Source organism: Amblyraja radiata, chromosome 5 (genome assembly GCF_010909765.2).
Source record: "Amblyraja radiata isolate CabotCenter1 chromosome 5, sAmbRad1.1.pri, whole genome shotgun sequence".
In the NCBI taxonomy this organism is placed as follows: Eukaryota; Metazoa; Chordata; class Chondrichthyes; order Rajiformes; family Rajidae; genus Amblyraja; species Amblyraja radiata.
In genome coordinates this window covers 57,438,914-57,455,484 of record NC_045960.1, presented here as the reverse complement: position 1 = coordinate 57,455,484, position 16,571 = coordinate 57,438,914, and the positions used below count along the sequence as shown (strand labels likewise).

Below are 16,571 nucleotides of genomic sequence, written 5' to 3'. Positions count from 1 at the left end.
GGCAAATAATTCCACTCTCATGCAAGTGTAAAGGACTGCAGACCACAATCCAAAGCAAGCAGGAAAGTCCCCCCGTCCTTAGTTTTGAAATGAACGATTTCCTAGATAATACCAACACTGTGTATGAAATATTCATATGGCTGATAAGTGTTTTCTGACAGTGATACAGTTGCAATTGCTGGACCAGCTCGATTGCACTTAGAATAGCAGAATAGATAGAATAGAATAACGTTTATTGTCATTTGTGAACCCAAATTTAAACAAAATTACGCTTCTGCAGTCATACAAACAAGAAAAAAAAAACCAAGATACACAATTTACATAAACATCCATCACAGTGAATCTCCAAACACCTCCTCACTGTGATGGAGGTAAAGTCTTGTCTCTCCCCTGTTCTTTATTCTTCTCCCGATGTTAAAGCCCCTGGCGGGCGATGGCAAGTCCCGCGGCCGTTAAAGCTGCGCCGGGCAATGTAAGGCCCGGCTCCGGGTCGTTTTTAACCCTGTAATTCGGGCAGGAGAAGTTGCCGTTGCAGGAGCTCCGAACCCGCGAGCTCCCGATGTTACCGTCTCCCGGGCCTGCGGCTGGAGCCTCCGAAGCTCCGAAGTCGGGCCGCAGCCGCATGCCACCACAGCTCCCCACGCTCCGAATCCGGCCAGCTCCACGATGGTGAGTCTGCAGGCTCTGCGACTGGAGCTCCAGGTCGTTCCAGCTGGAGGCCGCTCCAGGGTGCTAGGCCCCAACGACAACGGAGACCCGACAGGGACAGGTCGGGTCCCCGTACAGGGAAAGATTTAAACGTTTCCCCTACCCTCCCCTCCCCCACATATACTCAGCTAAAAATAATATATAAACTACAACCAAAACATGCACTTAACAGTACAAAAAGAAAAAAAAACGGACGGACTGCAGAGGCCGCTGCTGCGAGGCGCCGCCACTTTCCACTGCTTTGCTGATCACAAATTGTAATAAAGTTCTGACTAATTGCAATCTAACAACAGATCCAGATACAAGGATGTAGGTTATGGGGGAAATGGCGTATTTTTCACAAGCATGCTCCACGCACCGGACACAGCGTTTTATTGGTCATTATGCAAAATGCCCAGAACCCCAGATTGTTTTCTAAATGATGGTTATTCCCTACATAAGAAAAAAAAGGCAGAATCAACATTAACATCCACAATATCCTCAGTCCTGAGGTTGATCTTATTGCAATCCCCTTAGGCGATTTTTTCGGCGACTGTCAGTCGTAGCAGGTCGCCGAAAAAGCGCCACCCCCAACGACAATGTCTACGACAACCTAGTCAAATGGCGACCCAATCGTCGCGACTTAGAAAATCCACCTACGACCACACAGGCGACAACCTACGACAACCGAAGTCAACCTACATCCACCCGCGCACGACAAGCTACGACAAGCAATCACCCTGTCGGCGACAACTGAAGACAATTCAGTCGCCAGTACTGTCGCCGGTTGACGTAGGTTGTCGCTAATGGAATTCACCGAGGTCATCACCCGGTGACAACCAACGTTATCTGGTGACAACCTATGACAGCACCTAGGACAAAACCGACATTTTGAAAATTTCAAAATCCAGCGGAGACAAGAAAAAAGTTACGACACTTGAGACAACTCACGACAAAACAGGCATCACCCCGCGACCATGTGGCAACAGCCTATTTTCCAGTTGTCGCCAAAAAAAAATAGCCTACGTAGGACAGGCCCGTTACTTGCTATATTATATGTTGTATCTAAATGAAGTTCCAATTAACACATTTCATTTGAAAATGATAAACAACATCTTTCTATTTTGGTTTAGGATGTATTCACAAATGAGTGGTAGCCCAAAGCAAATCCTTTGTAAACAAAAAAAAGGCTGGAGGAACTCAGTGGATCAGACAGCATCTGTGGATGGAATGGACAGGCAATGTTTTGAGGTTGGAACCTTCTTCAGACTGATAAGAGCAGGATCGGATTTAGATGGAGAGAGGCCCTAGGCTGTTCCACTTGTGAGGCCCCTCCCAATCCCCCACCCCCACGACTAGAGGAAGATGGTCCACCAGATTGACACCGATTTGCAGCCGAGCGCGTCCAATGAGATAAGGGGCTGGAAAGCTGCGCTTTTATTTATTTATTTATTGCCAGTGCTAGTGTCGGGTTGTCGGCTTAAAACACTATTATTCTGAAATGGGGGGCAAGGAAAATTACTGAGACTACAGTGCGTTGTGACAGCATATGTTAGAAAGGCCTATGACTGTCAAAAATATTATACACCTTGCAGGGCTCTCACTTAACTTTTTTTCTCTGTTGTTAGCCGGGCAACCTTGGCAGCTTTTTTGGTTGCCAAATGACAGTTTGATCATTTAATGATCATTTAAGACGGCTTGCGTCATGCATGCGATAATGTGCTCCGAAGAAGTGCACCAGTCGGAATTATGCTCAATGAAGCATTCACATTATTTCTGCTTCAAATAAAGTCACAAACTAAACATATTCACCAATCAAGACATGATATATACCACAATGGCATGCAGGAAAATTATAATACTGTATCTCAACCCTTTTTACACATTGCAATTTCTATCATTTCTTTTCACTTCCAAACAAAATTGTGGTTGGATTATTCAGCGTATGATCAACCTCGGTGAGACCAAGCACAGGTTTGGCACAACACCTCCACTCAGTTCGCAATACCAACCTGATCTCCCGGTAGCTCAACACTTCAACTCCCCCCCCCCCCCCCCCCCCCCCCCTTCCGAATCCGACCTTTCTGTCCTGGGCCTCCTCAATGGCCAGAGTGAGGCCCACCGGATATTGGAGGAGCAGCACCTCATATTTGCTTGGGTAGTTTACACCCCAGCGGTATGAACATTGGCTTCTCTAATTTCAGTCCTTGCTTTTTCCCTCCTTCCCCTCCCATTCCCAGCTCTCCCAAAGCCTACTGTCTCCGCCTCTTCCTTTATTTTTCGTGTGTGTGTGTGTGTGTGTCCCCCCGACATCAATCTGAAGAAGGATCTCGACCCGAAAAGTCGCCTATTCCTTCGCTCCATAGATGCAGCCTTACCCGCTGATTTTCTCCAGCTTTTTTGTCTACCAATGGGATCCCACCACTGGCCACATCTTCCCATCACCTCCCCTGTTGGCCTTCCGCAGAGACCGCTCCCTCCGTAACTCCCTGGTCAATTCGTCCCTTCCCACCCAAACCACTCCCTCTCCTGGCACTTTCCCTTGCAAGCACAGGAAATGCTACACTTGTCGCTTTACCTCCCCCCTTGACTCCATTCAAGGACCCAAGCAGTCTTTCCAGGTGCACCTGCACCTCCTCCAACCTCATCTATTGCATCCGCTGCTCTGGGTGTCAGCTGCTCTACATCGGTGAGACCAAGCGGAGGCTTGGCGATCGCTTCGCCCAACACCTCCGCTCGGTTTGCAATAACCAACCTGATCTCCCGGTGGCTCAGCACTTCAACCCCCCCTCCCATTCCGAATCCGACCTTTCTGTCCTGGGCCTCTTCCATGGCCAGAGTGAGGCCCACTGTAAATTGGAGAAGCAGCATCTCATATTTTGTTTGGGCAGTTTACACACCAGCAATATGAACATTGATTTCTACAATTTCAGGTAGTCCCTGCTTTCTCCTCCCCTTGGGTACATAGTTACCTAACCAAACACAACTAAATTTAAGGTAGTTGTTTAAGAAGGAACTGCAAATGCTGGAAAATCAAAGGTAGACAAAAATGCTGGAGAAACTCAGCAGGTGAGGCAGCATCTATGGAGCGAAGGAAAAAGGCAACGTTTCGAGCCGAAAAGTTGCCCATTTCCTTCCCTCCATAAATTTAAGGTAGCTCTTTTTTCCCCCAAGAACCCTTTTTTGCTCAAGTCCAAGTCAAGAGGCAAGAGAGTTTTGTCATGTCCCAGATAGGACAATGAAATTCTTGCTTGCTGCAGCACAACAGAATATGTAAACATAATACAGAACAGGAGATAAAGGTTCACTGTGTTTATATACCATATACCATATATATACACAATAAATAAACAAATAAAATGCAATAGGCTGTTATTGTTCAGAGTTTGGAGTTCAGTTCAGTTTACATTCCATTTAGAATATTTTTGGAGGACCAGGAAACCAGAAGCAAGAGTTACTCCAGAGAGTTACTCCAGCTCCAGGGAGTGATTCTGCATTGGTTTTCAGCGGCCGCGGCAAGGCAGCAACCGGACAGCAATGGCGGCCAGATCTCCCACAATTCAAAGCAAGGGAGAAAGTGCCCAGCACCGACCAGTTGCCGTGGCAGTGCGCATGCGCAGGGCGGCCAATGATGTGCTGGCCGTGGTTGTGAGCATGTGCAGAGGGAGGATGTGCTGGCCGTAGCAGTGTGCATGTGCAAGGCGGCCGGCCGTGCCGGCGGATGAGGAGCGAGCGGAGAGCGGAGAAGCGGTGGCCCGGACACGGATGGCGGGCGGAGACGGAGAGTGACAGAGAGAGAGAGAGAGAGAGAGAGAGAGAGGGGGGCCCCGCTCAGAGTTGAATGGCAGGTGTCCTGCCTTGGCCGGAGGACTCCTAGGTTTTGAAGCCCTAGGCTTCAGCCTATGAAGCCTCGTGGTAAATCCGGCTCTAGATAAGAGTAGAACAGAGAAATCTGGAAAAAGGTGTGTACATGTGCAGGACCTAGAGGGTGACAAGTGGTTAAAGGCGAGGAGAAATGATTGGCAAGTGAGTGGAGATAGTGACAAATGCTAGAGTTGAAAAAGAGATAAAGGGATTTCAGATAAGGAAAGAAAAGAAAGTGTGAAATGTAAAGCCAGAGGGAGGGATATGGGAGGAATGAAACTGAGGGGAGGTGAAAGAGGTGGGGTAAAAGAAAAATGGGAGACTCGAATGGGAGGGATAAGAGATGAGCACAAAGAGGAGGGGAAATAAATAGGGCAACAGGGGTTGGGGGGGGGGGGGGGAGGTGGTGAGTAAACCAAAATGTTGTGGAGAGAGTAGTCTCTGCAGAAAGAAGAAATAGGTGGTCATGAGAAGATGCAACATGTGTCCTCTTTTCATCTGGTGATGGAAGTATGCAGAACGGCAGGACACAGAAGACATGCATGGGAGCTCCGTCCACAACAGCAAGGGGAACCAGGTTTAAAGAAAGGATTTCTCTGATGCACAAGAGTGGAAAGCCTCATCTTGGGTGCAGATACAACGGAATCTGAGAAAATGAGAGTAAAGGATGGTGCCCTTGCAAGAGGCAGGTTGGGAAGAGGTGGAATCTAGGTAGCTGTGGGAGTTAGTGGGCTTGCAGTGGATGTCACAAGGTTGTCTGTCCCCTGTGTTTGAAACAGAGATTGAGAAAGGGGGGAGAGGTGTCAAAGAAAGTCCAATTGAATTTAAGGACAGAGATGTTAGTTATATGGTTGATAAAATCACCAAGCTCTGCATGGATGCAGCCTTAGCATGATGTAGCTGGGAAAAAGTTGGGAAATGATACAGGGGTGCATTTGAAACAGGCCCTTCGGCCCACCGAGTCCACGCTGACAAGTGATCACCGCAACACGCACTATCCGACACACACTTGGGACAATTTTACAATATTTGCCAATCTTTGGAGTCCAGGAGGAAAGGAAACCAGAGCTCCCAGAGAAAACCCACTCAGGTCACAGGGAGAATGAACAAAATCTGTACATACAGCACCCATTGTCACAAACGAACCCGGGTCTCTAGCGATGCAAGGCAGCAACTCTACCGCTGCACCACCATGCCATCCTACTTGAAATTAAAGTGTGAAATGGAAAACCAGAGGGAGAGATATTGGTGGAAAGAAACTGAAGTGAGGGGAAAGAAGTGGGCTAAAACTTGAAACAAAGTGAGTGTCATCAAAATAGTTGTTGAGGGTGAGTGCAAATTCCACCAGGTGGAGTAATGTTAGTAGAGGGGAACCAATTGGATCTTTGTACAAATAAGAACAGGAGGGCACCAAGGCCTTCCGGACGGGGAACGGAGGTGCACGGAAACTAGGTAACATTGGTAAAGATTACAAAATGGCTACAAAGGAATTGGAACTTATTGGAGTTGTGACGAGTGTGTGAAGTATCCCAGACGTAGACAGGAAGGGACTGGACAAGGATTTAAAGGATATAATGGAGGTATTTGATGAGATTGTTGAGGTAGAAGGAAGCAGAAATAATAAGCTACCCAGGGTAGTCCCATTTGTGGATTTTGGGAAGGAAACAGAAAATGGACAATGCAGGCTTTTAGAACTACAAAGAGCTAGTGGAGGGAGACCACTGGAAGTGATATGATCTGTGATGGTTTGGGAGATGGTGGTCTTGTGTTTGTCAATAGGGTCATAGTCAAGGAGTTAATGTGAGGTGTCAAGCAGACAGCTGGCCTCAGCACAATAGAATGTGTTGGGAGGAACTGTAGATGCTGGTTTAAACCGGAGAAAGACAAAATGCTGGAGTAACTATCACTGGAGAAAAGTAATAGATGTTTCAGGTCAAGAGCCTCTTCAGAGCACAATAGAAGTCAGTATGCCAGACTGTAATGGCAATGCCCTTAATATCCAAGCTCCTTGGATCTCTATCTGAAATATATTCAATGACTAATCCTCCATAACCTTCTTGGGTGGAGGATTACCAAGTTTCACTATCCTCATGATCAAGAATTTATTTTCATAGAAACATAGAAAATAGGTGCAGGAGTAGGCCATTCGGCCCTTCGAGCCTGCACCGCCATTTGATATGATCATGGCTGATCATCCAACTCAGTATCCCATCCCTGCCTACTCTCCATACCCCCTGATCCCTTTAGCCACGGGCCACATCTAACTCCCTCTTAAATATCGCCAATGAACTGGCCTCAACTACCTTCTGTGGCAGAGAATTCCACAGATTCACCACTCTCTGTGTAAAAAATGATTTTCTCATCTCGGTCCTAAAAGACTTCCCTCTTATACTTAAACTGTGATCCCTAGTTCTGGACTTCCCCAACATCGGGAATAATCTTCCTGCATCTAGCCTGTTCAACCCCTTAAGAATTTTGTACGTTTCTATAAGATCCCCCCTCAATCTTCTGAATTCCAGCGTGTACAAACTGAGTCTATCCAGTCTTTCTTCATATGAAAGTCCTGCCATCCCAGGAATCAATCTGGTGAACCTTCTCTGTACTCCCTCTATGGCAAGAATTTTCACCTCTGTACTAAACAGAAAAGCCTTTATTTTGAGACACGCCTGGGTTCCAGGCATTCCTGCCAGAAGATACATCATTCCTGCATTGATTTTCTCATGAAACAGGAATCTTGTTTGTTTTGATGAGGTTACCTCGTTCTTTTTAACTAGAGTGAGTGTAGGCCCTGTCTGCGACACATCTCCTTAAAACACAAAGCCCCCACCAATCCTTGGAAACAATCTAGTAAATCTCCCTACCTCACGTATTTTCATTATATGGAAGAGATCAGACCTGTACACAATATTCCAGATGCGATCTCGCAGAGGCCCCGAATAATAGTAAATGTGTGCAAGTAGACAAAGCAACAGCAATGCTCAATTGTGAAAATCATCAAGACAGCCACAATTGAACTAAATCAACCAAGTCCGAATGAAAAATAAATGCAGTATCAATACGCAACAGATCAGCAGCGAACAACATATTAGACAGAGGCAGGCAAAGCAATGCAAAACGCAAGTACGAGCATTTCTTGAGTACATTATGCCACATGATAGTAGAAGGAAAACAATCTGATATAGACAGCATAGACTAGATCAAGCAAAGAAAACAATAGGGGTAACTGAGTGAGAAGAAATTTAATTTCCATTGTTGAATCAAAATGCTTCAGTTAGTTTCAAATAGATCTGATCAAAATGTGGAAAATCTAAGTTTTTGTGAACTGTTGATTCAATGACTGAGAAATAGATAATCATTGCAAGATTTATTTAAACAGAATTCACCATGGTTTTCAGTAATTGAATAGAAATGTTGGTTAATTGTGAGAGCAGCAAGCCTATATATAAAAACAGACATAAATAATCAATAATAATATTAATTATGTATGATGTTGGGTTAGATCATAAAGATTTGTAAAGAATGTTTATAAACAACTTTTAAACTGTAAATAAAAAGAGCAACATAAATGTCATTAACCCAATATTAACTGTTGATCTCACATATGCCAAAGAATATAAATATTGTTGCTAAGTCATGCAAACAGCAGTGTGATAAAGAAACAAATAAATTAGTTTTATGTCAGTCAAAAAAAATAAACATTGTTTTAAACACTGAGAACTCTATTGATCTTGTATCCAATGGACAGCAGGACTTCCAATTAATGTCTCTGAAAAACAGCGCTTGTTACAATTCAGCATTCAATGTTTTAGAGAGAAGTATCCATGAACTATTATAGCCCATTCAAATCTTAAGCAAAGCTTATAGCCATCATCTAATAAATAGGAAGTATATATACTGAAGGCAGTCCACCAGTACGTCAAAGAACCACACTAGAAGGAATCCACCAAATTGTATATCATCGTAATTAAAATCAGATATCAAATTTTCTTCTCTTATTTAATTTCACCAAATTTCATTTGGGATCATTTTGTCAGCATTGAACAAAAACTTTAAAGTTCAAATTTCTACACATATACTCAGCTAGATATTTACTCTTTGAACTTATTGACCCATCTGTTAAGTACTGTCATGTCAGAAAGGATCGATGGATGGAGACTCAGAACTACCTTGACTGAATGCTTTGTTTATGCTTAAAGGAAACACACTGCTTCTACATTAAACAAATACGCACAAGACGCCCTTCGAACCTATGTTAATTTTGCATTACTTTCTATCAAAATTGCTACATACTGAGGGATCGATTGCATAAATGAAAACATATTGCACATTATATTGAACCATCTGTCTTTTTTGCTACAAGAGCAGTTTTATTTTAAAGTGTATGGAATCTTAGTCAGGGTTAAAAAGTACATTACCCCAGCAAAAACGATGCAAGGAAGAAAAATGAATCAATAGATTTCTTCCAAAAACTTTCGCATCATAAACACTCCCAACCATGATGCAAACTATGAGATGAAACACCATTTACACTTGAGATGCACATCAGTCCATTTACAATATGTATGCAAAGCAGGAACACAGCACAAATTTATTTATGTCCTGTCAAACAGCTTTAAAGTACATTAGCCTTTGTCCTTCAATATTCTCAAAAGGATGGGAAGCAAATCAATCTGATCACGCAGAAAACAAGGATGACAATGTAACTGAAAACATTATTCAGCTATTAATCCCATGAACAGCATCAAATCAAAAACAGTAATTGCATAACCTGATTTCCATAGCATCACTTTGTTTGGATTGTGAAATGCATTTGAGTACACTTTGTTTTACTCATTTGTGTTCCAGCTTTCTGGAGAGGAATTCCAGCTGCTGAGCAGCTCAACGCTAGGTTTTATGCCTGAAATTCTATTCTTCCATTTTATTAGCAGTTATCAGGAATATATCTTCCTTGCACCAGTCACCCATGTCGTAAAGTCTCAGCGGTCAACCACTCTTTTTCAAATAACAATCATTTGTGGCCTCATGTCTTCTCAGCTGACTCATCAACTCATGAGATTCTGTCAAATTGCTCCTACAACTACACAAGAGCCTTCCATGCATTAATGCTTCGACCAATCCAGTCATACCTTTTTACTCCTATTTAGCTTCCATTCTCTACTCAAAGCACTTAAGAGTCCTTTGAACATTTTTCAATATGAAAGGAGGAACATACAGAAAATTTAAATAGTCCATCGGCCAGATTAAAGTCTGAATCTAAAGCCAGGCCACCATTGTCTATCGTTAATTGATCCCAGTTTGATATTCCTGAAACATTGGGGAAAGGTTTAAGCAGTATTTAGCCTAGCACTTGAAACCCTTGACATTAAAGGCAACAGTCTGAAGAAGGGTCTGAAAAAGCACTTTATATCTTTGGTATAAACCAGCATCTGCAGTTCCTTGTTTCTACAGATTGAGGGCTGGAAAATTGGACTTGTGTATACAGACTGGGATGGACACAAATGGGCTGAAAGTTACTGTGTAACTCTGTGATATCATTAGATACTGCCTATCCAAATTTTACATGTCTAACCACTGCCACTCATCCATTTGATTGGGGCTTTTCATTCATTGCACTTTTACAGCTGCACAGATGTAGTAGGCATGTCATGGGAAGTAAATAGTTCGACCAGGTTGAGGAATTATTTGGCCATTCCCTTCTAAGATGACTCAACTGTGGCGCAGTCTACAACTATTTCTTACCCAGGTAGATCATTAACAGGGAAACTCCATTATTACTGCAGCATGAAAAAAATGAACTGAAGGTCAAATAAAAGTTAGATTCGAGACAATTACTGAAGCAAAATAAGTAAATTCCACCGGAAATCCGTCCACTTCACTCCCTGATTAGCCAAGCCTTCCCCCTTCCTCCAGCGAGACTCCACCGCCCCGTTTGCATTTAAACTATTTGTCCAAACGTTGTGGCCGCCTCTTCTAGGAGTTTGGCGACATCTCCAAAACGCCAAGGGGGGGGAAATGTCCTGGAGCAGACAGAGAGTTAAAAAAAAACACTGGGAAAGTGGCAGGGATAGATAGACGTGGGAGGGCAGAGTTTCTTGCCGTTGGATCAGTTGCTGGAAGAGCAGCAGCGGGCGAGGTGCAGCAAGCAGGCTGTGAATAATTCAGCGTCTGGGCTGTGGGGTGGGACTGCCACTGCTCCCATTACCTGGGAAAGCAGGTCAGGCTTCACCTGGAGCGCGCAAAGCACGAGCCCGCACCCCGCATTGTTCCCGGTCCCCAGGAACTCGCCTCGCGCCCCGGGACCTCCTCCCCTGCAGCTCCCGTGCCCTCACCCATGGCTGCTGGCGGTGCTCCGCTCTCCACTCCAGTCCTCTCCTTCCTGGCTCGCTATCCGCAGGCGGCGCCGTCCATTCGATGGGGGTGAGAAAAACGATCCAGCTGCAAACCTGCTGTTGCTACACACTCCGGGGCCGATCAGTGGAGAGGATGCAATAGCAACAATCCCAACATTGACCCCGCGATCGGCTGGCCGAGCTGGGACGAAGGAAGGGAAGGGAACGGAGGTGGCAGGGGGTGGGAGCGGTCTTTGCGCTCCTCCCCTTTCTTCCTCAGTGCCCGCCCGCTGACTGCCAACGAAGTGATTGACGGCAGCAGGCGCCAGCCACAGGCTGCACTGTTCCGACCGAAAGGCTTGTTTTGCAAAGGACTTGAGGAGAAGTGGGGGGGGGAGCAGTCTGCGAAGGAAACTAGTCGAAGTTCCTCCAGTTCTTTTCCTGGTGGCGCAAATAAAGTCTGCTGTGTTTATGTTTTATCAATCGCGCAAAAACTTGCAAACTTTCCATGATCCCATGATGAAATTTAATCTAACACATGATATTTATTAAATGGGCTAGCGATGTTGCACAGTTATATAATAATTTCGTATTCGGCGTTTAGTAGTTTGGTTCTGTTTTAAATGGGCAACGTATTTTTTTAAAGAAATTGCAAAACTTCTGTTTGCAAACTACTCCCAAGTAATTTGCATAATTGCAATGAGCCGCAGCGCCTGGGAGTAATTTAGTGACGCGAAGGGTATAATTGAGAACCAAATTATGCCATCATGCGGTTTTGTTTGCAAATACAGAACAAAGATTTGCGAAACAATTTTCTGTAAACACACTGGCGCTTTGAAAAACACACATGGACACACAGAAAGACAGCACTAAAATAAACTGCAACTTATGAAATCAGAGAACAATGCTAAAAAAGTAATATAATTCAAAGATTTTAAAAAATGTAGTGCAAATAGTTTGGGAGGGTTTTATACATAGTAGATGTGTACAATGATTTGACAAAAATAACCCAAAAGAAAGCTACACGAATTCAACTCACTGTTTAAGAAAGAACTACAGATGCTGGAAAAATCGAAGGTAGACAAAAAAATGCTGGAGAAACTCAGCGGGTGAAGCAGCATCTATGGAGCAATGGAATAGGCGATGTTTCGGGTCGGTTGACTTTTCGTTTCCAAGTGAGGCAGAGGTTCACCTGCACCTCTGCCGACCTCATCTATTGCCTCTGCTGTTCTAAGTGTCAACTGCTCTACCTCAGTGAGACCAAGCTCAGGCTTGGTGATCGCTTTGCCCAACACCTCCTCTCAGTTCGCAATAACCAACCTGATCTCCCGGTGACTCAGCACTTCAACTCCTCCTCCCATTCCGAATCTGGCCTTTCTGTCCTGGGCCTCCTCCATGGCCAGAGTGAGTCCCACTGCAAATTGGAGGAGCAGCACCTCATATTTCACTTGGGTAGTTTAACCTCCAATTTCAGGTAATCTTTGCTTTCTCCCTCCTTCCCCTCCCCTTCCCAGCTCTTCCACAGCCTGCTGTCTCCGCCTCTTCCTTTCTTTTTCCCGACCCCCACCCCCCGACATCAGTCTGAAGAAATGTCGACTATTCCTTCACTCCATAGATGCTGCCTCAGCCGCTAAGTTTCTCCAGCTTTTTTTGTCTACTTCAAATTCAACTCAATGATGAGTTCTCCACTTTCAAAATCGCAAAACATATTGAACATATATCAAGTACATATCAAATGAAAAACTGAACACCAAAACAAAAATGTAAAGGAATTGCAAGAGATGCGAGGGAAGGCTTCTTTACCCATTGAGTAAGTAAGATTGGAATGTACAGTGTGTATATTTGGTAATTATGGATTCATTTCAGGTTTTCTCAAAAGAATAAAATAAGTAGTTAAAAGATTTAAAAGACTAGGTGGAAAGAGAAAAAAAATGGTTCATTGGACATCTTTACTTCAGAGCAGGCAAATATTCAAGAGACTAAATTGTGGTCTCTGCTACAACACAAACAGAAATTCAAATAGGTAAGTTTTTCATTATATACCTTTAGAAGAGGTGAGGAAAGCAGTAATAGGGTGTATCATCCGAAGTAATAGATAGGTGGTCAGGACTCTTCTTCAGACTGAATAAAACATTGCCTACCAATTCTTCCACATATGTTGCCTGACCCGTTGAGTTACTCCAGCATTTTGTGTTTCACTCAAGATTCCAGCATGCACAGTTCCTTGTGGCAGCTATGAGGTGAAGACCACTAGAGAAGTGGTTAAAGTCAGGGAATGTAAAGTCTAAAATTGAAATAATAAGGACAACTTGAAGTTCTTAAGTGATCGGAGTAGAATGAGGTCATTCAGCCCATCAAGTCTACTTTGCCATTCAATTATCTTCCCCTCTTAACCCAAATCACCTGCCTTCTCCCCATAACCCCTGAGACCCGTACAAACCAAGAATCTTTCTATCTCTGCCTTAAAATGAAGGAGAAATTACACGGAGAGAAATGTGTGAAATTACAGAGGGAGCTTAAAACAAGGACATGAAGTTTAACATCAAGGTACAATCTTCCAGCATGAAAATCAAGGTTGGAAGTACACTTATTATAGGTGAACATGCAGGGTGCAAGTTAAGGCAGCATTAACAACATTTTGGATGAGTTTCACTTCCAAGTGGAGGGGGAGATGGACCAAATAAATTACCTGAAGCTTAGGTCAGATTCAGAAAGGACACCCAAGGTTTCCAACTATCTGGTTGGAAAACACCATATAGTTTTTGGAGGAAAAAATGAAGGTGACAGCAGGAGAATGGAGTTTGTGGCTGGAGCTGAGTACAATGCAATTGGTCTTCCCAATGTTTGGTTGGAGGGATTTTCAGTTTAACAGATAATAGATGGTGGACAAATATACAACCATCAAAACAAATGTAATGAAATCAGTGGTGTCCAAGCATGAAGCACACATGTTAATATTATTGAGTCAATGTCTATTCTAATTAGAATTTTTTAATATTTGTGTAAACAGTCCTGGTAAGCTTGAATGCAGTTCAAAGATTTGACCAATTGATGTTCACAGTCAGTAGGATTATTTTATTCCTTGATTTGTTGCATTTAAGATTTTTAGCCTGATGAAAATTAAAAAATTAAATAAAATCAGATTTGTCTATCAAGAATCACAATCCAACAGGAAATAAATAAACAGCATTGTTTTAAACTCTCTAAACCACCAGCATTGTTTTAAACCCTCTAAACCTCTGTCTCTATCATGGATCCTCTACCTGTCCTCAGCTCTTTTTCCTTTGGCACAACTGTGATAACTTCTCATCCCGAGGAAGTGAAATTGCAGTAAACTCCTCCCAATGTAAAGATTCAATTATGGAATCTCTGTGTACTCTTTTGTTTGTAATGCATATTTGGGTTGTCAGATTAACTGTTCCTCCAGAACATAGCTATCACCTGAAAGTCATTCCCTCCCTGTCCGCATTGAGATCTCCCAATGTTTACTTCTCCCCCTTGTTATTCACCTGATCTCAACAATGTCCCTTTTCATCCTCTCACTTCCATTCCCCTTGAAGATATTGAATGGTATTGAGGTGGGAGATTGAGAACCTCGTGTCAGAGTATAGAAGTGAGATTGACCGATTGACCAACACAACAACCTGTGTCTCAATATCAGTAAAACCAATGAACGGTGGACTTTGGAAGTGGAAGGATGAGGACCCACAATCCTCTTTATATGATGGAGACAGTCAAAAACTTCAAATTCGTGGGCTTGCATATTTCCAAAGATCTTTCCTGGACCCAGCACACTGATGCAACTATAAAGAAAGCACATCAGCGCTTCTACTTCCTAAAAAGATTATGGAGATTTGACATGTCAGAGAGAATTCTCTTGAACCTCTACAGGTATACAGTAGAGAGCACATTGACTGGTTGCATCACAGCCAGGTTTGGCAACTTGAATGCCCAGGAGCGAAAAAGACTGCAAAAAGTTGTAAACAATGCCCCATCCATCACCAGTTCTAACCTCCCCACCATCGAAGGAATTTACCAGAGTCGCTGCCTCAAAAAAGCAGCCAACATCATCGGAGACCCACACCACCCTGGCCATACACTCATTTCATTCCTGCCATCGGGAAGAAGGTACAGGAGCCTGAAAACTGTTACACCTAGGTTGGGGAACAGCTTCTTCCCGACAGCCATCAGTCTATTAAACACTACAACCTCAAATAAGCTCTGAACTACACAGACTATTATTGTTATTATTGCACTATTATTGTTTTTTTTTTGTGTGCACTTTGTGTGAGTGCATGTGTAAATATATATATTTGTTTGTATGTGTGTATATATACACACTGAATTTTTTCCTCTTGTTCATTATATTGTTTACAGTATACTCTATTTACATATTCTGTTGTGCTGCAGCAAGTAAGAATGTCATTGTTCTATCTGGGACATATGAAAATAACACACTCTTGGCACTTCACTCTTGACAACCTTTCAATGTTAGCAAGACAAAGGGCATAGTGATCGACTTCAGGAAGCGAAGCAGTACACATAGCCCAGTTTGCATTGACGGCACCAATATAGAGATGGTTGAAAACTTCAAATTTCTTGGTGGAAATATCACCAATAACTTCTCCTGGACTTCCCGTATAGAAGGAACAACCAAGAAAACACACCAACGCCTCCACTTCCTAAGAAGGCTTAGGAAGTTCGGCATATCCCCAACAACCCTCACCAACTTCTACAGATGCGCCATAGAAAGCATTTTAATGGGATGCATCATAGCATAGTTGGGGAACAGCTCCATCCAAGACCACAAGAAATTGCAGCGAATTGTGGATGCAGCCCAGACCATCACACAAACCAATTTCGACCCGAAACATCACCCATTCCTTCTCTTCAGAGATGATGCCTGTCCCGCTGAGTTACTCCAGATTTTGAGTCTCCCTTCCATTGATTCCATTTATATCTCATGTTGCCTTGGCAAGGCCAGCAGCAAAATCATGGGCGAGTCACACCCTGGACACTCCATCTTCTTCCCTCTCCAATTGGGCAAAATGTATACAAGTATGAAAACGCAGACCTCCAGATTCAGGGACAGTTTCTTCCCAGCTGTTATCAGGCAAATGAAGAATCCTACCGCAACCAGAGAGCAGTCCTGAACTACTATCTAGCTTATCAGAGACCCTCGGAGTATCTTTGGTCAGACTTTACTGGCTTTACCTTGCACTAAATGTTATTCCATATCATGCATATGTACACTATGAATGATTGTAATCATGTCTAGTCTTTTCGTTGGCTGGAGAGCCAGCAACAAACGCTTTTCACTGTACCTAGGTACACGTGACAATAAACAAAACTGAACTGAACTGAACAATCCTTTCCCCACCTTGTCACAGTTTATAATCTGCTGCCAATTACACATTTGTTGCTGATTTTTCTCCTGTTTCCTTCGTCTCCCTCCACTCCTACCTTTGCCTTTCCTCACCTTTCCCTCTATTTCACCACTTCTTTCTCATTTCCCACCTTTTCTCAATCCTGTCATCCATCAACATTCCTAACAAATGTGCTTACACTTTACAATATGGACAGTGATCAGTAGCTTATTTGCATCAACATTCAAATTTAATCTCTGCAGTTAAACGTATCAATTAAAGCTGGCATTCCTGTCAATATTGTGCAGTTCATTAATATATATTT

The 16,571-nt window shown here is 43.4% G+C and overlaps 1 protein-coding gene across 2 annotated transcripts in view; it reads right to left on the bottom strand.

The window, feature by feature from the left end:
- Positions 1 to 11,144, bottom strand: part of LOC116973334 (CD2 associated protein) — a 155,602-nt gene extending 144,458 nt beyond the window's left edge. The window contains exon 1 of one of the 2 annotated variants that reach the window (XM_033021294.1): positions 10,881 to 11,144. In XM_033021294.1, the coding sequence (XP_032877185.1) occupies positions 10,881 to 10,884 (4 nt within the window). In that variant the 5' untranslated portion in view covers positions 10,885 to 11,144. The remainder of the gene's footprint in view (positions 1 to 10,880) is intronic. The other variant, XM_033021295.1, reaches the window with a different exon arrangement.
- Between the last annotated feature and the right edge of the window lie 5,427 nt (positions 11,145 to 16,571).